The sequence below is a fragment of the Engystomops pustulosus genome, chromosome 5, assembly GCF_040894005.1.
Source record: "Engystomops pustulosus chromosome 5, aEngPut4.maternal, whole genome shotgun sequence".
Classification (NCBI taxonomy): Eukaryota; Metazoa; Chordata; class Amphibia; order Anura; family Leptodactylidae; genus Engystomops; species Engystomops pustulosus.
This window is the reverse complement of record NC_092415.1, coordinates 139283210-139306865: the sequence shown is the minus strand read 5'-3', so window position 1 is coordinate 139306865 and position 23656 is coordinate 139283210. Positions and strand designations below refer to the sequence as shown.

At 40.9% G+C, this 23656-nt stretch overlaps 1 protein-coding gene across 7 annotated transcripts in view; it reads left to right on the top strand.

Annotated features, from left to right (window-relative positions):
* GOLGA4 (golgin A4) overlaps positions 1-3592 on the top strand; it is a 67858-nt gene extending 64266 nt beyond the window's left edge. For 4 of the 7 annotated variants that reach the window (XM_072153180.1, XM_072153179.1, XM_072153188.1 and 1 more), the window contains one exon: positions 2698-3592. In XM_072153180.1, coding sequence (XP_072009281.1) covers positions 2698-2721 — 24 coding nt within the window. In that variant the 3' untranslated portion in view covers positions 2722-3592. Of the gene's footprint in view, positions 1-10; positions 57-2697 lie in introns of all 7 variants that reach the window. The other 3 variants (XM_072153182.1, XM_072153178.1, XM_072153186.1) reach the window with 1 other exon arrangement.
* Positions 3593-23656: the final 20064 nt, after the last annotated feature.

Genomic DNA, 23656 nt, shown 5'->3' with positions numbered 1-23656 from the left:
GGCTTTGTAGTATACCCCATCTCGCAGTGGTATCTTCTGAATCACTTAGCATGCGGGTGAGTGAAGAAATGTGTTGAATTTTAATAAATATCTTCTTAATCTGGTGGTGGTCTTATTTTGTAGAGCTTCTTAAAGGTGATGTCTAACACTGGATATCAATGGTCTCTCCTTAGAATAAGTTATTAACAGATTGGTGGGGCCTCGAACCTTGGCTCCCTTTTAATCAGCCTCTTGATCTACACAGTGTAGGAAGCTAGAAGCAGACAGCTTGTCTAGAGGTTGTACCACTTTGCTTTACCGCTTTACCAATATGCAGACTTGGGCAACGCCTTTAATATCTACAAGTATAAAATCTCTGTAAAGTGTCATTAGCTTTCATCTTCCTTCAAAGTAATCACGTCTCATTAATCATCATGTACGTTTATTTTCTTCCACCTTTCTGTTTATCACCAATATGCCATGTTTCCATTTATCTTATCCCTCCACCTCTCCACCGTGTGTCTGTATGTCCATGTAAAAGAGGCCTAAGTTGTAGAAAACTGCATGTGCATGAACGTTTTATTTATTTATATAGATACAAATTACAGAAAGTGGGATTTGAAATTGGATCATAATCCGATAATACATTGCCTTATGATAGTGTTACAGTTATATTATAGGCATAGTCATCATTAAGCGTTGCTGTTTGTTAAGCAAATTTAGGTAAGCAGTGTCTCCATGTAGCCAGTGAAGCTACTCATTTTTTACACTCTTAATACAAACTCATGCAATAGGTTTTGGGGACAGACATTTATAATAATTCCCAGAGGCTTGAATAAAGTGATGTCAGAATTGATCGATAGTCTTGACCAATTTGACATGCTTTGTGCAGTGCTGCGTAATCTGTGTGCGCTATATAAATAAAGAATTATTATTAGTATTTTCTTGTTAATAGTCTGGAGTAAAGTGATTATAGTAGATGTAGGTTAGTTTCTCTGTGCCCATACATGCCTCTAAAAATTATTTAAAAAGACTAAATGTTCATAGACTTATTATATTATCACTGGGAACAGGATTCCCTGTTCATACGATGCTTGTAAGATCACATGCAGCCTCATTGATGCCTTTGAAAATCTCTTAAATGATATCTACCAGGATGAAAGACTGTATGCAAATGAGCCAGGGGGGCTCCAGGTTCCATTAACGCCTATAGAGCCTGGAGCACCTCAGGGTCATTTCCCTACAATCTTATCCTGGTGGTAGATGCCCTTTAGGGCATCTATCATCAAAATCAAGCATGATAAACCAGGGGCACTTACTCATACATCCAGGCACAGTGACTGTGGTAATCTTTTTATATTTGTTATCCATGGTCTCCTTCCTTCTAAAATTAACTTTTAAAATCATACTAATGAACCAAAAGGTTCCCTTCCCCACTGCTTCTTCAGCAATCCCCCCTCCTTCTACCTGCAATCTCACAGCAGTACAGGAAGTTTCATCACTTAGTGGAAGGGGAAAGTTCTTCTAGCACACAGCATGGAGGCCAAGAATCATTCAGACTCATTAGTATCATTTGATTTTAGTAGGAAGGAGGCCATGAATAACGAGTATAAGAAGATAACCACAGTCACAATGCCTGGATCTAAGAGTAATTGCCCCTGGTTTATCCATGCTTCATTTTCATGGTAGATTTTCTGAAACTTGTAGGCCTACTGTAAATAATTGAGGAATGGTTTTAGACAGTCTTTGACAATATTGTTAGGATTATAGAAGAGGCAGGCAAAAGCTGCTCAAAATCTTAGTGGCTTTATTTATTGGAAAGGTCCTTAGAATGTAAACTGATCACAGTGTCCACCTTTTAGGCCCCTGAGTGATCCCTTTGTTATATTTAACTTCACATAGTTTTTAGTATTTGTGAGGGAATACCATGTTTATTCAATTCAGCTTTGCTAACAGAAAAAAATAGTGCACCAAAAAACTGCAGAATGCGATTTGAAGTTGGGGTCCCTTTTTTATGCAGAATTGCTGCCAATTAGCAAGAAAACAAAACACAACCTATTTTTGTAGATTTGGGGGAACATTTACCAATAGATGTGCACTAGAATTCATGAGTGTTTCTTTGGCAAGTGTTAGTCTGGTATGGTGCTGCTATCACCACACACACAAAGTGGAGTGTGCAGCTTTTCAATGCATGGTTAGAATTTAACACCATCTATTACAAATAAATTCTACACCACTTTACAAACTTCTTAAAGTAACACTAGGCAGATGGAGCCTTGAATATTTTTTTTTTTTTTAGTACGTTTGTAGTGTGCACCACATAAGCTGTACACCATTGGGCACTGCATGTATGCCAATGCCAAGATGGCTCTCGATGAAAAGAATGACTCCAAAAGCACATCTATTAATACACGGGCCCATTTGGTGTAACTAGGCTTTTGGATTGTGCAGTTTGCAGATATGGCTGAATGTATTTTGATGGTAATGATGTCCAAAACTGTTTTATTCCTTCTTTTGTACTATTACTACAATATGGAAAATCAAACTTATTTCACAATTTCTTTAGTGTCTTTTAAACAAAAATGCAAACTAAATCCTCGTTTTCTCCTTTGTTTTGGCATTTTGTTTCTTTCTTTAAATTATGTGATAGACTTTTATAGTCCCGACCATCTCAAAGTTGCATCAACATTAATTTTATTATTCTTTTTCTTATGACAGTCTTGGCTGAGATCTTCTTCCTGAAGACTTATGTGATGCCTTCTTCCAGATGCTGCTTCCTGTGGATATCTGCTTTCTTCCAGCTACCAATAAAATTAACTCAAAACCAAAACTATTTAAATTGTTTAACAATCAAAAACTTTTACCAATATTGCCTTGAGCTGAGCTGATGCTACATAGTGACCACTGTGTCACAATTCATTTTTCTTCTAGTATTTATTATATTAACTGCCAGGAAATGCGAAAACAAGAATTAATTTACTGGATGCAAGGGTTTCCAGACGGTCTAAGTTACATTAACTATAAATGCTATAGTGAACCTTCAATGTTAAACCTACTGTTAACCTGTTAAGCATGCTGAGGCAAGTTGTGGCTCTTTCACTGACCACTATATTTTGTCACTTTATCCAGTTTCCTCCTATTCTGAGACTTTTTTTTTGCAATTTCTTATCCACTTAACATGGTTCTTTTGAAATGACTCAATTTAACATAGCTTTTGTCAAATTGGCCTCTTTGAGGTTGACTATCATAAAATCTGTTATGTTTTCTTTTCATTGTGTGTGACTTGATTGTGCAATATTTTACTGAGGGAAAGAATAGCGGTTATTGTATTCACACTTAATCAGTTTGTTGCTTTGCTTAATGTTCCTTTCCCCTAGGTTTGATTTAGGTTGCTATGGGCCAGTTCTTTAACTTTTCATCTATGATGAAATAACCTAAATGGGAGTACCTCATTGAGTTTCTCCTAGCTTTTGTATCTATATTTTCGAGAAATTGAATACACTACTGTACAATGTAAATAGTCAATACATTAATGTATTATAATACTGTTTTTGTGATGGTTTCAATGTTGATCTTGGAAAATACAGAGCAAAATAAATTTTATTTACAAATGTTTGTGTTGTTTTTTAGCTTTAGTTTATTGTGACACATCTTGGGTCTGTGCTTGGACTTCTTCAGTTGTGGCACTCAAGCACCCAATAGCCTTCTCAACTCTCTAGACTAACATGCAATCAATTTCACAGTTGGCAAACGTCTAGCCCAGTGTTGGCGAACCTTTTGGAGACCGGGTGCCCAAACTTCAACCAAAACCTACTTATTTACCATAGAGTGCCAAATGACAATTTAAACAGCAACATATTGCTCTGTTGTTCCACAATATTCAATCGTATCAGCCCCCTGAGGACACCAATATAGTTGAAAGCAGGAGGGCAAATTCAGCTTCTCTCCAAGGTCTCTCTGTACAAGAAGCATTGTGGGGCCAGTAGTAGGACCTCCAAAAATATTCTGGCCCTGTTCACTCCTTCTTACTCCTCTTGCAGTTCCAATCAGTCAAGGATACGTAACATTGAAAGAGCGCTGAGAGCAGCATCTCAATTGTCTAGGACTGCAGGAAGATTTAAGTCCTGTCTTGTGAACTTTGTCCTGGAGCGACAGCCTGGGTGCCCACAGAAAGGTCCCCGAGTGCCACCTCTGGCACCTGTGCCATAGGTTCGCCATCACTGGTTTAGCCTGTCCAGGCAATTCAAGTGTTTTAACTCCAGGACAGGTGTGCTTGAAATGACATTTTTAATCTGTGAGGAATTCTATTCACATGGATAAATAATTCTGTGCATGTAACAATCTTATGCACTTTAGCTAAAGGGGTAATCCCATCTTAACTGCTCATGACACATCCACAGGATATGTCATGAATGGATGATAGCTACTTCTCAGACCCACACCGACTCTCCGTAATGATGTTCCTGTAGAGTTTAATGGAGAATAGTCAAGATGGGAATACCCCTTTAAGCTGAGATGAGCCAGAATTACAAACAGCAGATTTACACTCTGTTGTAACTCTCTACATTTGAAGAGCTTTTTAAAAAATTATCCATCCATGATCACAATCCCTACCCACAATGCCAAATTGAGGGTGACAATTTTTCCATCGGGTGCCCTCAGCTCATGCCTGACAGCTGTCACAGCAATTTTACAATTTTCTTTTTTGGTGCACTTTGTACATGCTGCAGAATTGTGGAGCATGTCAGTAATAAATTTGATGCAAACTCCAACAGACACAGTGCAGCCGCGACACAAAACTGTTGCAGACACTTTATAAATACATGTGCAAGCACTTTTCAGTACAAAGTCAGACAGAAAACTGGTGGATCATTTTTTTTTTTTTCTTCTAAATAAGAACTCTGTACACAGAGTTCAATCCCCAACATGGTGATCAGTCTGTGGCACGGCACTCATGACGGCCATGATCACGGAAAGTGAAATGGGCCCAAATCAAGATTTTTGTCTAGATTAAAATTTTTCACACTGATAAGGCAATTCTTAAAATTACTGTGATGAAGAACAGGAACATTGGCACAATCTTCTGGAAAGCATTTTACAAAAGGCAAATTAATTCAATATTAATTTTATTCCATTTTGTTTTGGCTATTGTACCTGACCATCCTATGATTTTTATTTACAGTAATTCCGTAAATAAAGTCTTTTTAAAGCAAAATTCACATTGATGCAAATCTTTTTAATTAAAATCAATTGCTCTAGGAACCTATAAATAAAGTTTTAGTTTTTTTTTTTTTTTTTTAAATAAAAGCACTTCCCTCCTTGCCTGGACAGACTCCTGGGTTATGTCAGCATCTTTTTTCACTCAGCCAATGAGTCATAGGTGTACCCATTTCCCCCCTCCCTTCTGAGCACAAAAGTGTGTTTGTTAAATAAAATCTCGCACTGATGCAGTGACTCACTTTTTAGTGAACTAGTCGACTCTTCTGGTTGTTGAACAACTCCTTATGTAATTACATATGGAGAGGCTTTATGGCAGTTACCCACCTATTCCCACTCCACTTTTAACCAGAAACTTTTGGGTTAAAGGGGTGTGGTCACAATATAGGGCGCAGAGCTAGGTTAGCCATTCACTGTCTTACTGTGTGCATGTCTGCCATCGCTAGGCAGAGAAAGGACTGCAATTGAATACAAAGTTTGAGACCCTGACAGTATGCAAACTTCATAGTGAGTTGCATACCTCTCGCTGAGAGAAAAAAAAAATTGAAAAAAATTAATGTGATTTTACACCATAGTAATTAAGGACTGCCTTAAATAAAGGATACTTTTCTGTGAGATAGACCAACAATATTTCATTGGTGGTGGCCCAAATCTTGCAGGTTTTAAGCTAAGAAGCTGTAAAGCGTGATTGTTCATGGTTCCTTCCTATCCTATCTTTTATATCTATCAACTATCTCCTAATTATCTATCTAGCCCTTTCTACCAGCTATCATGTATAGATCTGCCTATAATCCATTTCCTAACAAATGCTCATTAAATCCTATAATGCAGAGTACATTATACTCACCGGCCACTTTATTAGGTACACCATGCTAGTAACGGGTTGGACCCCCTTTTGCCTTCAGAACTGCCTCAATTCTTCGTGGCATAGATTCAACAAGGTGCTGGAAGCATTCCTCAGTTACTTTGGTCCATATTGACATGATGGCATCACACAGTTGCCGCAGATTTGTCGGCTGCACATCCTTGATGCGAATCTCCCTTTCCACCACATCCCAAAGGTGCTCTATTGGATTGAGATCTGGTGACTGTGGAGGCCATTTGAGTACAGTGAACTCATTGTCATGTTCAAGAAACCAGTCTGAGATGATTCCAGCTTTATGATATGGCGCATTATCCTGCTGAAAGTAGCCATCAGATGTTGGGTACATTGTGGTCATAAAGGGATGGGCATGGTCAGCAACAATACTCAGGTAGGCTGTGGCAACGAAGCTCAATTGGTACCAAGGGGCCCAAAGATTGCCAAGAAAATATTCCCCACACCATGACACCACCACCACCAGCCTGAACCGTTGATACAAGGCAGGATGGATCCATGCTTTCATATTGTTGACGCCAAATTCTGACCCTACCATCCGAATGTCGCAGCAGAAATCGAGACTCCTCAGAAAATCCCAGTAGATCAGCAGTTTCTGAAATACTCAGACCAGCCCTTCTGGCACCAACAACCATGCCACGTTCAAAGGCACTCAAATCACCTTTCTTCCCCATACTGATGCTCGGTTTGAACTGCAGGAGATTGTCTTGACCATGTCTACATGCCTAAATGCACTGAGTTGCCGCCATGTGATTGGCTGATTAGAAATTAAGTGTTAACGAGCAGTTGGACAGGTGTACCTAATAAAGTGGCCGTTGAGTGTATAAATTACTGTTTGCATCTACATATGAAATGCAACTTTTACCCCTTCAGGACGCAGCCAATTTATATGTTAAGGCTCTGTCGCTTTATATGGTTATAACTTTTGAATACTTTAACTTTCCAAAATGATTTTGAGAGAGTTTTTTTCATCACACATTGTACTTCATGTTTTTGGTAAATTTTGGTTAATATGTTTTGCGTAATGTGGGGAAAATCTATTGTTTTTGCGTTGCCATCTTCCAAGTGGCATAACATTTTTATTGATGGCTTGTTTTTTGCAGGACATGTTTCACCTTGCACCAGTATCCTTCTAGAGAAGAAATGTTTACTGATCACTTTTTATTGTATTTTTTTGTGGGATGAAATAATTAAAAATAATAATTTTTAGTGAGTTTTTAACGGGTTTTTTTTTTAACCAGTGTTCATTATGCAGGTACAATCTGTTTTTTTTTTTTAATTAAGGACTTGGTGAAACTATGTGTGTGGGGTTTGTGTTATGGTTTTCACTTTTTTCTCATTGTATGTTAATGAGGCTTATGGGCATTTAAATTTTTTTATTTAAATACATTTTGTTTTAACTTTTTGATTTCTTTTTTTATTAGTTCCACAATGGGACATGAAAAAGCAACAACTGACTGCTTGTTCATGATAATACCCTGGAATACTGATGTATTGTAGGGTATTAGCTCAGTCAGCCTATGCACAAGCATGCATTTTCCACATGCGATGAGCAGCACTACCAACCACGCTGCATACTCTAAATGGGGCCACACCGTTGCCTTTAATTCCTTATTTTCTTTTTCATCCTTTTTGCCCTTCAGCAGTCCATTTTCTGACGAAGGTCATGAATTGACCAAAACGTCAAAAATTAAGTGGATTACATACATTTGGATGAAATAAAATATTTTTCGAATTTGTTCAACACATGAGTGCCGAGTTACTTCTTCTATATTAAATCGGGGTGGTACCCTGCTGTGCACCTGTTTCCCAAGCGGAGTGACGTGTATACAGATATGCACACGCATAGGCTGACTCTGTGACTTTAAGATGCTGTCACAGACAGGATCTTTTAGGAACTGCTTACGGACAGCCCTGGGGTCCTGATCAGACCCCAGGGTATCCACAGCAATCAACAACACCCCCAAATGCTGTGTGGACGATGGTGGGGGAGAGACCCGCAGAGGCGCAATTACATACCATGGTTTTGCCGTCATATTGGGTTTGATCTCTGCCCCCCCCCCCCCCATCCACCCTCACATGATGGCATCATCACAATTGGTTGCTATGATGGCTGGGAGTCTATTGTAGATGAGACCATACACAGATAATAATAATTCTTTACTTTTATCGCACCTGTAGATTCCACAGCGGTCTACTGAGCTTGCCAAATTGTTCTCTTTCCCCATGGCTCACAATCTAATGAAACTACCAGTATGTTTTGGTAGTAGGGCAAGTGATCACATGACCAACAGTATAAATTGAGGCAGAGGTCAAGCTCTGTGTACTGAGAAGATGAAAGCAGTATAATCCACTTCTGCAGTATAGCCGACTGTATCCTACAATCTGATTGGTCCTATATGAATTTATTTATTTATTGGTATTGATGCCATTTGTCCATTTCTCAAAGGCAGCTTGTTGTTATCTGCATGGAGGGAGGTTTTACATGTTCACAAATTATAACTTTCTCAAGATAGTCAATCTTGTTCTGTCCCGAGGTTACTTATTGGTGGACGCCTGTAACAAGTTAGAATGTAAGTTAATTTGGGACCCTAAACCATTTACAGGTCCTTTTGGACCAAATCGACCATTTTGTTGTCATAAAATTAAAAAAAGAAATGAAAAAAATAAACATTTATACCTAGATGTGAGTCTGATGAGGCACACCAGACTTGCATCTTTAGATCCTGCGTTGGCGACCTCCTCTTGCAGTGCAAGATGTTAAGCCGGTTTCCCAGCTTCACTGCGCAAGCAACGTATCTCCAGTGTGTAATACGCTAGCTTCACTTGCTGTAATGGGTAGGTCGTGAGGTGGGTATATATATATTTTTTCCCTTATGAATGCTTAAATAACAGGGCGTTTTGGGACACTAAACCACTGGTCTATAAGGACCTGTGGATGGTTTAGTGTCCCAAATCGCCTTGACAGGTTTCCTTTACCTTACACTTCCTCAGGCTTAAGTTCCAGAGCCTTCTGTGAGTGCTGAGGAACAGCACACATTACTTCACACGACAGGACAATATCTATCCATCAGGCCTTCAAGCAGCCACTTCTATCTTCTCCAGCGCCAAGTTCCTGATTCTGGGCTGTGAGCTTCTTTTCAAAACCAGCTACCTCGGACAATGGCAGATATGAAAAGTGCCTCAGCTTGTTACCGTTGCAGTGTTGATGTCTTGGAATAAAGAGACTGTAAGTTTGATGATCTACATCTTGTCTCAACGTGTGATCCCTGGCTGCTGCTGATATCACAGGCCTCCCCTCTACCACCTACCTCAGGATCCATACGTAACACATAAACCAGGATTGCCCCAGGGGGAAACCTCTTTTATATTGCCGCCTTCCCCTCTTCTTGCAATCCTCTTGATGGACCTGCCTGGAATGGACAAGGCCTGCTCCACATGGACCAAGCGAAGTCTGGTGCTAGGCCGCACTAAAGCCAGCCATTTGGGTAGCAGGGGAATCCAGCTGTCCCCACACTAAAAGGTCATGCCCTTGTGGGAGGACGTTGCACACACATTCGGGAACCTGACATTTGGTGGCTCAATCACTCGGGCAGCATCCTGAACCCCACGCTGTAAATATACTATTGTGTGGGCTTTAGGGACCCTGAATGCCCACCATAAAATACTGCGTAAGGTTGTGAATCTCTTCAGAGTCGTGTGAGGGTGTGCATGTTAAATCTTATTAAGAGGGGATTCATGTTGTCTTCATCAGTGGATTAACTATACTGAATGGCTAAATAAAACTGATGATCTCACACTTTCTTCTCAGCCATGTGAATGACCTCATGCTCTAGCAGCTTTATCTAAATAAGCCAAAAAAATCTAATCTGCAATGTAAGAGAACTTTAACAAATCACCCATGCAGCAGCATGAAGCAGAATCTTGCTAAACACTGGAAAACTTGGAAGAGACCTGTAGACATTATGAAACTGTTCAGACAAATAGAAAAAATGAGACACAAAATAAATCCTTTTATGGTTTCTGAAATCCACTCAAATTTTCACTTGCACATCCAATGTTATTTTAGATATTTATTTTTAGAATGGCAAATAAATTGTTATCCACTATTATATACAACTTCTCTTAAAACTTCAAACTGACTGCAAAATGTCTGAGGCATTTAAAGGTCCTGAGACAAAATTGTTCCTGCTCTTGTGTAGCAGTGTAGCTATAGTGTGTGCATTTGCATCCAGTTCTGCGCCATGAGGGCAGGTTTAAGGTCTTTGAAGCTAAATAAGAATACAAAAGTATCTTAAGAGGCTCAAGATAGGTTGAGCCCCCTTTTACACATTTTTAAATGGGGCCCAGATGTTTCAAATTATGCCTGCAATGGAGTCTTTCAGGGTGGTGGTGTTGAGCCCCCTTAAAACGCCTTTGAGTCAGAACCCACCTCTTTCAAGCTTTTGTGTACTAGTCCAGACCAATCCCTCAATGCTCTCTCTTGAAGGTTTATAGTTTACTACATTGGCCCTGAGACCGGCCTTACTTATGGGATGACCTTTATCACAGGGGGAGAGAATCTTTGTGCTGGCCCACATGACTTCACTCCAACTTTCATATGTTACAAAGGAGGAGAAAAATAAGAAAACAAATAAGAGGAGGGAGCCTCATGTAATACAACTAAAATAAAATAAAAAGGAAAGGAGCCGTACCACCCTACTAAATGGTATGATTGCTACCTGTCGGAAAACCTGTTTTTGCTCATAAATGTACACTGCCTCTTGACATAGAAAAAAACAAAAATGTAGATATTTTTGCTAATTTTTTAAACAAGAAAAACTGAAATGTCACATGGTCATAAGTAATCAGACCCTTTGCTCAGTGATGAGTAATAATAACAATAATAATAATAATTCTTTTATTGATATTGCGCCTACACATTCAGCAGCTCTACACAGAGCATGCCTGATAGGGATGGATTCTATATCCCCCTCTTTAAGGCTACATTCACACGGCAGTATGGGGAAACTTATATACAGCCGTCCCTCATACGTCCCTCACAAACGGCAATAGGTGCACAGCGCCGTACCGTTCCGTACCTAGGAGAAAGATGGGACATGTCCTTTCTTTCCCCGTTATACGCTGCTGTGCGCCATACATCACTATGGATGGGGTCGAGGGTGAGCAGCACGGGCACCGACGTGTGCCGGCCGTGCTACGGTACGGCAGGCACAATGTCGTGTGAATGTAGCCTAAGTGTTATTTCTCTTTAAGAAACTGAATAAGTACTGAATAATTGTGTTTCTTGGAGACCATGAATAGTGGTCTGTATAGATGACCATAATAAACTTTAATCGGTCATAAAGACTCATAATTGTGGAACTTTTATCGAAAGTTAATGAGAATAAATGATAGCATGCACCTGGACTTTTCAAATTTTGATATGACTTCATTATTATCACCTTGTAATCAAATAGGCAACATGTTGTTTTGTGTCATTGTGACCTGCTAATTATTAATGGTAGCTAATGACTATGAAATTATGACATTATCTAATGCTTGGACACTGTCCAATGATTGTAAGGCCGCTTAACAAGTAACCGCCCTTATTTTTGGGTATATAAGACACTTTGGGGGTTATTTACTAAGGGCCCGAATCACATTTTTCCGTTGGGTTACCCGAATATTATCATTTTGCGCCGAATTTCCCTGAATTGCCCCATTTTTTTGGCGCACACAATCGGATTGTGGCACATCGGCACCGGCATTCATCCGACGGAAATCGGGGGACGTGGCCATAAGAAAACCCGTCAGATTCAGAAAAAATTCCATATTTTTTTTTTAAAGTGTCGCTTGACACGCGCTTAACTGCACCCAGCAATGGATCGTGAACTCCAGTGAACTCTGACGGGCTTCAGCGCAGCATCGAAACCAGGTGGACATCGGTCGCACTACCTTACTTAGTCGCCGGAAGACTCGAATCCTCCACAGAGAACGCACCGCTGGATCGGGTAAGTAAATCTGCCCCTTTGAGTCTAACTAAAGTTTGAGTTTTATCCTGAGAACAACCTTGTGTCTCTGATTCACTTCCGAACTCGTAACTTCCTGAATTTGGCTTCTCTCCAATATACTGACCTGTCCCCCTTAAGGACAGACCTAACATGCCAAATCAGTCATAGAGGCACCTTTTGAACTAGTATAGCTATGAGTCTTCTTGGGAATGATGCACCAAGTTTTTCACACCTGTAGTTGGGGATCCTCTGCCATTCTTCCTTACAGATCCTCTCCAGTTCCCTCAGGTTATATGGTGAATGTTGGTGTCAAGTCATTTTCAAGTCTCTCCAGAGATGCTCAGTTGGGTTTAGGTCTGGACTCTGGCTGGGCCAGTCAAGAAAGGTCACAGAGTTGTTCTGAAGCCATTGCTTTGTTATTTTAGCTGTGTGCTTATGGTCATTGTCTTGTTGGAAGGAGAACCTTTGGCCCAGTCGGTGATCCAAAGCACCAAAGAAGAGCTTTTTATTCAGGATATCTCTGTACTTGGCCGCATTCATATTTCTGTAAATTGCAACCAATTGTCCTGTCTCGCAACTGAAAAACATCCCCATAGCATGATACTGCTATCACCATGTTTCACTGTTGGGATTGTATTTGGCAGGTGATGAGCAGTTCCTAGTTTTCTCCACACATACCTCTTAGAATTAACACCAAAAAGTTCAGTCTTCGTCTGGGAATCCTTCATGTGTTTTTTTTTTTCGAAAACTGTATGCAGGTTTTCATATGTCTTGCACTGAGCAGAGGCTTCCTTTGCCACACTCTGCCATAAAGCCCCGACTGGTGGAGGGCTGCAGTGATTGTTGGCTTTGTGGAACTTTCTCCCATCTCTCTACTGCATCTCTGGAGTTTATCCACAGTGATCTTGGGGTTCCTCTTTTCCTAATTTACCAAGGCTCTTCTCCCACAATTTCTTAGTTCAGATAGATAGGTCGAGGAAGAGTTGTGGTCATCCCAAACTTCAATTTAACGATGATTGAGGCCACTGTGCTCTTAGTGCTGCAGAAATTCTTTTGGAAACCTTGGCCAGATCCGTGCCTTGCCACAATTCTGTCTCTGATATAGTCGGGAAGTTCCTTAGACCACATGATTCTTATGCACTCTTATATGTACTTTGAGCTATGAGGTCTTATAAAGACAGGTGTGTGCCATTCCTAATCAAGTCTAATCAGTTTAATTAAACACAGTTGGACTCAAATGAATGTGTAGAACTACCTGATAGAGGATCAGAAGGAAATGGACAGCATGTGAGTTAAATATCAGTGTCAGAAAAGGGACTGATTACTTATGACCATGTGATATTTCAGTTTTTCTTTTTTAATAAATTAGCAAAAATATCTACATTTCAGTTTTTCTTCTGACTAAATGGGTGCCGAGTGTACAATAATGAGCAAAAGAAAAAAAAGTTTGATCTTCTGAGATGCAGAAGGGAGTGAGGAAAGTTAAACAAAGTCTTCTGTGGCCCTCCACCAGTTGGGGCTTCATGGCAGAGTGTACAGATGGAAGCTTCTCCTCAGTCCAAGACATACCGAGTTTTTCAGCACAAAAAATGTGCTGAAAAGCGTCCCCTCGGCTTATATATAAGTTTATATACCGGAGGGTGAGTATATAAGTTTATTTTTTTTAAGTATTTTGTACTCTTTATACTTAAGGTATAAAGAGTAAAAAATACTTAAAAAAAAAAACTTATATACTCACCCTCTGGTGGCCCCGATGTGCAGCGCTGCTCCCCCGATGTCCACACGGCTCGTCTTCAGGCTTCCGCGCCTGTCTTCTGCTGGGCGCCGCCATGTTTTACCCCGGGGCGGCGCCTAGTATGACGTCAGCAGCAGCACGTCATACTATGCGCCTGCCGGCCAGGGGAGTACATTGGCGGTGCCCTGCAGAAGAAAGAAGACTGGCGCGGAAGCCTGAAGACGAGCCGTGTGGACATCAGGGGAGCAGCGCTGCACATCAGGACACCGGAGGGTGAGTATATAAGTTTATTATTTTTTTAATGCTGGGCTGGGCTGTATTCTACTGGGGGGCAAGCTATATACTACATAGGGCAGGCTGTATTCTACTGGGGGCAGACTGTATACTACTGGGGGCAGACTGTATACTACTGGGGGCAGGCTGTATACTACTGGGGTAAGGCTGTATACTACTGGGGGCAAGCTTTATACTACTGGGGGCAGGCTGTATACTACTGGGGGCAGGTTGTATACTACTGGGGGCAGGCTGTATACTACTGGGGGCAAGCTGGGCTGGCTGTATACTGCTGGGGGCAAGATGGGCTGGCTGTATACTGCTGGGGGCAAGCTGGGCTGGCTGTATACTGCTGGGGGCAAGCTGGGCTGGCTGTATACTACAGGGGGCAGCTGTATACTATAGGGGGCTGGTTGGCAAAATACTGGGGGGGTCTGTAACCAATGCATTTCCCACCCTCGGCTTATACTCGAGTCAATAAGTTTTCCCAGTTTTTGGTGGTAAAGTTAGGGGTCTCGGCTTATACTCGGGTCAGCTTATACTCGAGTATATACGGTATTAAAGCCTGCATAAGGTATTCAAAAAGAGGGACTGGTATAGAATTCACTGCTCGTTCATGGGGTTCCCATGGGGACAGTAGCCAAATCTTCCTTTAAACTTAGGATTGAAGAGTGTGGAATTACCTGGCGTAGAATTGCGCCAAAGCTTGCAAGCTATAGGCAGTGTGCAGGGGTCGGACCACTTCGAGGTCTGATTTAGAGAGCAGAGAAGCCGTGATAAATGTGGTGTACTGTGTAGTAGGAAAAGTTCACCTTCCACTCTGGGACCCTCAATGGCGATCAGCGATATGTGTATGACCCAGGTGCAGTGAGAGAGAAGGTGGTTGCAGGGAGTGCAGGTAGAAAAGTAGGTGAGGGTGATGCACATGAATTTGTGTTCCCTGGGGTCATAACCTGACTGCAAAGTGCAGGAGAGTGGGAGGGTGAACGCTGGTCCCCCCTCTCGACAGAAAGACTAGAAGTTGTTGCCACAAAATTGCAACAGAGTGTGCATGGCGGCCAGATCTTGGTAAGGGGAGGCACGGTGTGAGGCCTAATATTGTCACCAGCTTTTACTCCACTATACTAATAGCCTTCAATTTGTTCAGGTAGGACAATGCTTCTTATTTAAGACACAGCAGCATATGTAATATTTTTTAAGGGAATGTATGGAATTGTATGGAATTGTCAGAGACACATTTCTGGCACACATGTCACAATTGTGGCGCACGGTGCACTATACCTGACACAATATTCTGCGCTGAAAGGGGCACACTAGTGTATGACCTGTTTTATATATATATATATATATATATATATATATATCTATATTTATATATATGCAACACATTTATCAGAGTTCAAAAGAAGTAATCCACAGAAATAATTCACATGATTTCCACATGTTGTACTGAATCAGTATTGGACTGGGATGCCTTGGGCCCACCACAGCTATAAGTTTGTTACATAATCTATTAATAAAATAATATAAATACATGATAGTTGAAATGCTCTAAATATACACTCACCGGCCACTTTATTAGGTACACCTGTCCAACTGCTCGTTAACACTTAATTTCTAATCAGCCAGTCACATGGCGGCAACTCAGTGCATTTAGGCATGTAGACATGGTCAAGACAATCTCCTGCAGTTCAAACCGAGCATCAGTATGGGGAAGAAAGGTGATTTGAGTGCCTTTGAACGTGGCATGGTTGTTGGTCTGAGTATTTTAGAAACTACTGATCTACTGGGATTTTCACGCACAACCATCTCTAGGGTTTACAGAGAATGGTCCGAAAAAGAAAAAACATCCAGTGAGCGGCAGTTCTGTGGGCGGAAATGCCTTGTTGATGCCAGAGGTCAGAGGAGAATGGGCAGACTGGTCCGAGCTGATAGAAAGGCAACAGTGACTCAAATCGCCACCCGTTACAACCAAGGTAGGCAGAAGAGCATCTCTGAATGCACAGTACATCAAACTTTGAGGCAGATGGGCTACAGCAGCAGAAGACCACACCGGGTGCCACTCCTTTTAGCTAAGAACAGGAAACTGAGGCTACAATTTGCACAAGCTCTTCGAAATTGGACAGTAGAAGATTGGAAAAACGTTGCCAGGTCTGATGAGTCTCGATTTCTGCTGCGACATTCGGATGGTAGGGTCAGAATTTGGCGTCAACAACATGAAAGCAGTATTGTTGCTGACCATGTCCATCCCTTTGTGACCACAATGTACCCAACATCTGATGGCTACTTTCAGCAGGATAATGCGCCATGTCATAAAGCTGGAATCATTTCAGACTGGTTTCTTGAACATGACAATGAGTTCACTGTACTCAAATGGCCTCCACAGTCACCAGATCTCAATCCAATAGAGCATCTTTGGGATGTGGTGGAACGGGAGATTCGCATCATGGATGTGCAGCCGACAAATCTGCGGCAACTGTGTGATGCCATCATGTCAATATGGACCAAAATCTCTGAGGAATGCTTCCAGCACCTTGTTGAATCTATGCCACAAAGAATTGAGGCAATTCTGAAGGCAAAAGGGGGTCCAACCCGTTACTAGCATGGTGTACCTAATAAAGTGGCCGGTGAGTGTATGTATAAATTACAGAGAGGGTACCTTGTCCAGCACTACTTATAAAGGGCCTGGGGGCCCACCTGTGAATCCACCTGTTCACCTGTGGGCCAGTCCGAGCCTGTTAACTGAATACAATCACAGCAGCCTAATAACAGTATGCTCAATTTACAGTAAAATTAACCTGCTCACACTATTCGTTGCTTCTTGTAATATCACTCTAAAAATAAAGCATGTTGCAATTAGCTTTGGGTCAGTTGTCCAAATTCCATTGCTGCTTTTGTAGATTTAGAGTAGATTCATGGAACATCTGCTTTTTATTATTCAGCCCTACGGTGTTTATTATTTCACGTGATAACTATCATGCAATACTTGTGTGAAAACTCAAGGAGAACAATAACCTATTTATCATGATTTGCCCTCTTCAGTAGGAAAATATCACTTGCATTTCATTTTGACTGAAGTTAATTCATAAAACTAACACTTTTGGATACATTTGGATAAACACGAATCACACTTTGTATGGGAAAAGTTGGTGCTTAGAAAATCTTCCCCAAAAATGCTATAAAATGAAGCATATATAGGGCTCTTTCACAGTGGCTGGCTTTTCACGTCCATGGTTCAGTGATTTCCATGGATCAAAGGCATTGATTTCTATGGGTGTTTTCACATTGGTTTGTATTTTCACTAATTAGTTGTCCGTAGAAAATACCCCTACCGATGCATGGGCAAGGTGGTAGTTACGAATAGCGCCTTCTACAGGTCAGGAGCTGTTAGGGGGACCATCTCTCTAGTAAGTCTCTAGGGAATGGAGAACTAGGTAATTGCGGCTGTAGCAACTGCCTGGAAAGGCAACAGTTAACATTGTGATTTGTGACTGTCCAATGATATGCTTGTAATACAAGCTGGAAGGTGATTGGAGAGGTGCTACCACCTGACTAGGGAGTAAGCAATTCTGCTATGAATATCAGTAATACTGATATGAAGAACACTCACAGGTGTGCACCACCAATATATAGATAGAAAATACATGAGGGAAAAAGGGAGCAAAAACCCCTGAACCGTTCATTCTGAAAATTGGGTCTTCACTGTACACATGTATATTTACGTGTTTGGTCAAAGGGCTAAGCTTTATCTGTCCCCAAAGAAAAACTATTTTTATTGTTTATTGTTATAAGATGCCTAAAAAGAGTTCAAATTCTCCCCTGTATATTGTCAGGGGGAAAGAATCTAGGGATGAGATAAGCGAGGAGAAAGGAAATAGAGCAGCCATCTTATTCTCATGCTGTTGTTGATACTTAGATATGCAACAATGTAGTTGTCAATAAGACAAACCACACTGCTCACAATATTTACACAAACCTAATTGTGTACCGTAACTGGTGTTTCTTAGCGCTGTTTAAACATACAGCAGCATGGATGTCACGAGAACATGCCACGCTCCTGCACAGCACTGCCGCAATGGCTTCTGCTGCAGCTGTGCCTATCTTCAAGAGACAGTGCTATACACAGATCGAGAGTGAAGTGATCAGCTGCCACCCTCCGTATACATGTGTAGCTGAGTTCACGTGAACTCAACATAAGAATAGTTATAACAATAGCACTCTATCCCTAGATTATACTGTCCCTATGTTACAGTGGGTTGACCGTCCCAATGTGTGTTTCACCAGGAAAACTCAGCTTTTTCCGGGGGTAGAAGGTATCCAGCTCACTGCCCCTAGTATATAGGTATCTAGTACCCCCCCCCCCAGTATATAGGTATCCAGCACATTGCCTCCCAGTATATAGATATCCAGCACATTGCACCCCGCCAGTACATAGGTACCCTAGCACACTGCAGCTCCCCCTCCAAGTATATAGCTAGCCAGAAAACTGCACCCCCCAGTATATAGGTATCCAGTACCCTGCTCCAGTATATACAGTGGATGCGGAAAGTATTCAGACCCATTTGCATTTTTCAGTCTTTGCTTCATTGCGGCCAATTGGTAAGATCAATTTCTCATTAATGTACTTTTTTCTCATTATGAGGTCTAATGAACTGCCCAAGGCACAGATCTGGCCTAAAATGCAATAAGATTTGGATGACCACAACTCTTCCTCAACTTGGCTGTCCAGCCGAACCAAGCAACTGTGGGATAATAGCCTTGGTGAGAGAGGTAAAGAATAACCAGTAGATCACTGTGGCCAAGCCCCAGGGATGCAGTAGGGAGAAAGTTCCACAACCCCAGCAGTGAAACATGGTAGCAGCATCATGCTATGGGGGTGTTTTTCAGCTGCAGGTCCAGGATGATTGGTTTCAATTGAAGGAAAGATGAATGTGGCCAAGTACAGAGATTTCCTGGATGAAAAACTCTTCTGGGCTGAAGGTTCACCTTCCAACAAGCACACAGCAGATGCTGACACCCCTCCACACGTTTCCTCCACTGGGTGGCGCCCATGGATATTGCTCGCCCCACCCAGTGGAAGAATTGAGCCGGCTGAAGCTATTACAATGCCTTCCAAGGGCCATTTCATAATCCAACGGTCTGATAGAAAAACTCAAATTTCTCTATTGGAGACAGTCACCCAGCAACAGCTAATGGGTGCAAGCGGCCAGCCTCCAATTCATTCTGAATGTGATTGTATTCATTACTACGAATACAATCACGGCTTTGGGTGCACCCTGATTGGAGTGATGCCTCCTAAAGCTCCACCCACTCAGGGCATCAGAACTTTTCAGGTGGCTTCACAGAAAGATGTGTTCCCAGGTAGAGCAGCAAAATCTGTGGAACGGACGACTACTGTGTACTAGTGTATAACCTGTCATATATACCAGGTATGGCTGCTGTATACTAGTGCATGACCTGTGTCATATATACCAGCTATGATTGCTGTATACTAGTGTATGATCTGTGTCATATATACCAGATATGGCTGCTGTATACTACTGTATGACCTGTGTCATATATACCAGCTATGACTGTTGTATACTAGTGTATAACCTGTCATATATACCAGCTATGGCTGCTGTATACTAGTGTATGATCTGTGTCATATATACCAGATATGGCTGCTGTATACTACTGTATGACCTGTGTCATATATACCAGCTATGACTGTTGTATACTAGTGTATAACCTGTCATATATACCAGCTATGGCTGCTGTATACTAGTGTATGATCTGTGTCATATATACCAAATATGGCTGCTGTATACTACTGTATGACCTGTGTCATATATACCAGCTATGACTGTTGTATACTAGTGTATAACCTGTCATATATACCAGCTATGGCTGCTGTATACTAGTGCATGACCTGTGTCATATACACCAGCTATGACTACTGTATACTATTGTATGACCTGTCCAAAACAAGTATAGAGCAAGGGGTGTGGGCATAAATTTCAGAAACCCCCCGCTATTTTTAAATAATACCACCAAAAATGTTTGAAAACACTAAAGAATTATACATCCACTGAGTGCTAGACAAATAGATTTTATTAAAGAAAATAGACGGCAATACAAAAGCAACAATGGAAATTTAAAAACAGAGAGTGCCAAATGATCACAAAGTCATAAATCAATTGAAGGAGTCAGACCTGGTATGTAAGGCATGGTATCAATCAGAGCCTAAATAAAGATCCCATAAATGAAGGGGAAACTTGTACCAGTAAAAAGGCACACGCTGTACACCCCGACACATGTTTCAAGGAGAAAGCTACTTGCAAAACACGTGTTGGGGTGTACAGGTAATTATGGTTCAGTGCTAGCTCCATATGAGGTATAAAGTTTCCCCTTCATTTATGGGATCTTTATTTAGGCTCTGATTGATACCATGCCTTACATACCAGGTCTATTACATTATGACACATCTTCTCTGTTTCTAGATACTGTGAAGACATTTGGGTTCTGACTCCATATAGCTAAATTGGATTTTAAAGCTTTTACTTTGATTATTAGTACTGCGTTAGTAATCACATAAGATGTCATGCTCCACAACACACACGCAGCGTCACTGCATTTATATCCACAGTGCCAGGTTTGTGAGCATGTTAACATCATTTATAAAGTTTTTAATGTAGGAATTTATTGGGCAGACTGAAACTGAAATCATGTTAATTTTATTTTAACTTTTGAAAGACTTTTTTTTTTTAATAGAGACTAGACTATTGCATCTTCAGAACCTTGATAAAATATATATAGCAGTAATAATGTGTAATGTGTATGTGGCTGGATCGAGACTGGACCTGATTGTCAATTAAGTATGGCAGATCAAAGAGCCTTGATCAGGTTATGAACATAGCAGAGACTTTAGAGGTTAAAGAAACCTAAGCCTCATGATGTATCCGGCAGCGCAAGAAGGTTGGCGGGCGCACAAGAAGGTATGTTGGCACACGAGAGCCGGTTTATGATAAATACACCTACTGTATGTTTATATATACTGTTTATATGTATGAATTTGTATATACTGTATGTATGAGTGTATAAATGTATATTTTAATGCATAAATGTGTGTATATGAGTGTAGAACTTTATGAGTGTGTATATAAATTTATGTATATATGAGTGTATAAATGTGTAGGATTGTATAAATGTGTGTACAGATATGTATATATTAAAAGGGGGGGGGCCATGCAGATATCTGATATAGGGCTCTCCTAGTTACGCCACTGGACAGTTAGATCACAGGGACCTCCATCCATCCCTCCACTGAGTATATACGTTGCTCACCAGAAAGACACAACTTCTACATATTTCCATTCAGTGTCTCCTGAATAATGATATATATGTGTGTAGCTGAAAAGATGCATCCATCTTTGGTGCATTGACTTTTTCTTGCAAAACTCCCTATTCCAAGGCCACATCCATTTTGTAGTACTAGTAGGAAAGGTAAATTGTATGAAACCCTTGATAAATGTGGTGCAAGGTATTTCAGACAGACTATCACAAACAATTTGACATATCGCTCTGGTGTACTCAAACAACATAAACCTAACTAGAAACTACATTCTGCATGTGGCACCTACAAGGAAGCAGCTTAAGGAGCAATTCTGATAATCTCATTATATGAGGGAAGTTCTGATAATATAATCCCTAATATAATCTGTAATGTGTGTTTAAACTGCCTTTATTTTCTCTACTGTGTTCTACAATGGAAAATATTCCTTTTGCTGTTAAGTAGACGTTCTTGATGACGCTGGATTTAGTCTGTCAGTTTATGCAGATGGAGTATCTTCCACTGCATTAGTGGTCTGGGAATATTTATAGTTTCATTCTAAGGTTTTTTTTTTCTTGGCCTAAAATGTGTGGTACGGTTTACACTCAGATCCTAGCTGTATACCAGGGCTAATTTATCTTGTCTTGGTCGTGTCTTTGGCAGACATTTTATTTGAACGTTTTATTTAGCTGTAGAGCTATGAGGGACACCTATAAATGAAGCTGCACTCATCATCACAAGTAACATCTGCCAACATCCCATTTACATTGCAAGCATAAAATTTGCCAAAAAAGCTGGATTTTAAATAAAACATTAAACTCTGAAGACAGAGTTTAAGAATCTACAGTGTGAATTGTTGTGCCAAGAGGCCATGGACATTGAGGTGTTGTGCTAATGCTTTTTATTACTGGTGACTCATCCAGTACAAATGCCACGCTATATATTTCATGGAGTGATATGATGGCATTTAAGTGTGGGCAGGTTTACAGTACATCAGGGGTGGGCAGCAGATTGCTAGATACAACAGAATTCTGCTTAGTAATAGAACAAGAATTCATTTGACCTTATAAGAATGAGAGGAAGAGGCGTTCACATATCTGTGGAGGATTTTCTAATTTCTGCATATTATGTGCTGTTACCTTTTGAGAATAGGTACTACTCTTGTTTGGTTGATTTTGTGCCATATTTGTGCTTTTGTTGTGTGTGCATCTAATCCATGACCTATTCCACTTTTTTAAGACATCACCTCATCAGTTTTGTTTTTAGTTGAGAGATCAATATGTCCAACAGACATAGTACTTCCATCTATCTGAAAACTATTCCACTCTAGCAGTCGCTTAAAACAAGCAAACAAAAATACATGACAGGACTCTGTGGGGCGATTTATCTGTGCTACACAACCAAAACTCGAAAATACCTCTATTATCTGCAAGAGATACTATGCAGCCCTTAAACAATCCAACAGCCAAAAAGAAGAAAGGAAGCAGCAACAAGCTATAAAAAATATGATACATCCTTTATTATGGTGTCAATACACAAATATATACATAACATATGCAATATAATATACAAAGGGGACAAAAGTGGCCCAGATGGAATGAGGGGCAACCACAGAGTACAAAAGCCGCCCTCCCAAGAAAGCCCCGTGATCTATAAATATCTCGAGTCTCCTGACGAAGCATCAGCGAAACGCGCGTCGGGGGTGTAATTCATTGGCCTCCCTCCTAGGATCGCCCACTGATCGATCTTCACTATGCCTTCGGGTGAGTGTACTTGATACATACAATGAAGCCGGAAGGTACCTCAGGTCTTCACTTTTTGGAGAATCCGATGCCGACAGTCATCCTTGTGCCACATTTAGTAAATCCCCCCCATTAAATCAGTGTGCTCTCATCTGGGTTTCCTGGGATTCCTTGCAGCATAATCATGGATTCCCCAGAATCTAGTCTATAAATCAAAGAAAATATACTATCTAAATCTAGCATGGATAAACCAGGTCCATGTACACAAAAATCCAGGCACTGTGACTGTGGTAATCTTTTTAGATTTGTTATCCATGGCTTCCTTCTTTGTAAAATCAACTTTTAGAATTATGCTATTGAGCCTGAGAGGCTCTGGTGGGTGTTTCCAGGGTCCCTCAGTGATGTCTTTTCATGTTTTTATAATAGGAAGAACATGTCTCCTCCTCCCATGCTCTCTCCCATGCAAGTGCAGGGGGAGAGGTGACCTGCTCTGCTAGACCAGTGAAAAGAAGTCCACCAAAACCCCTT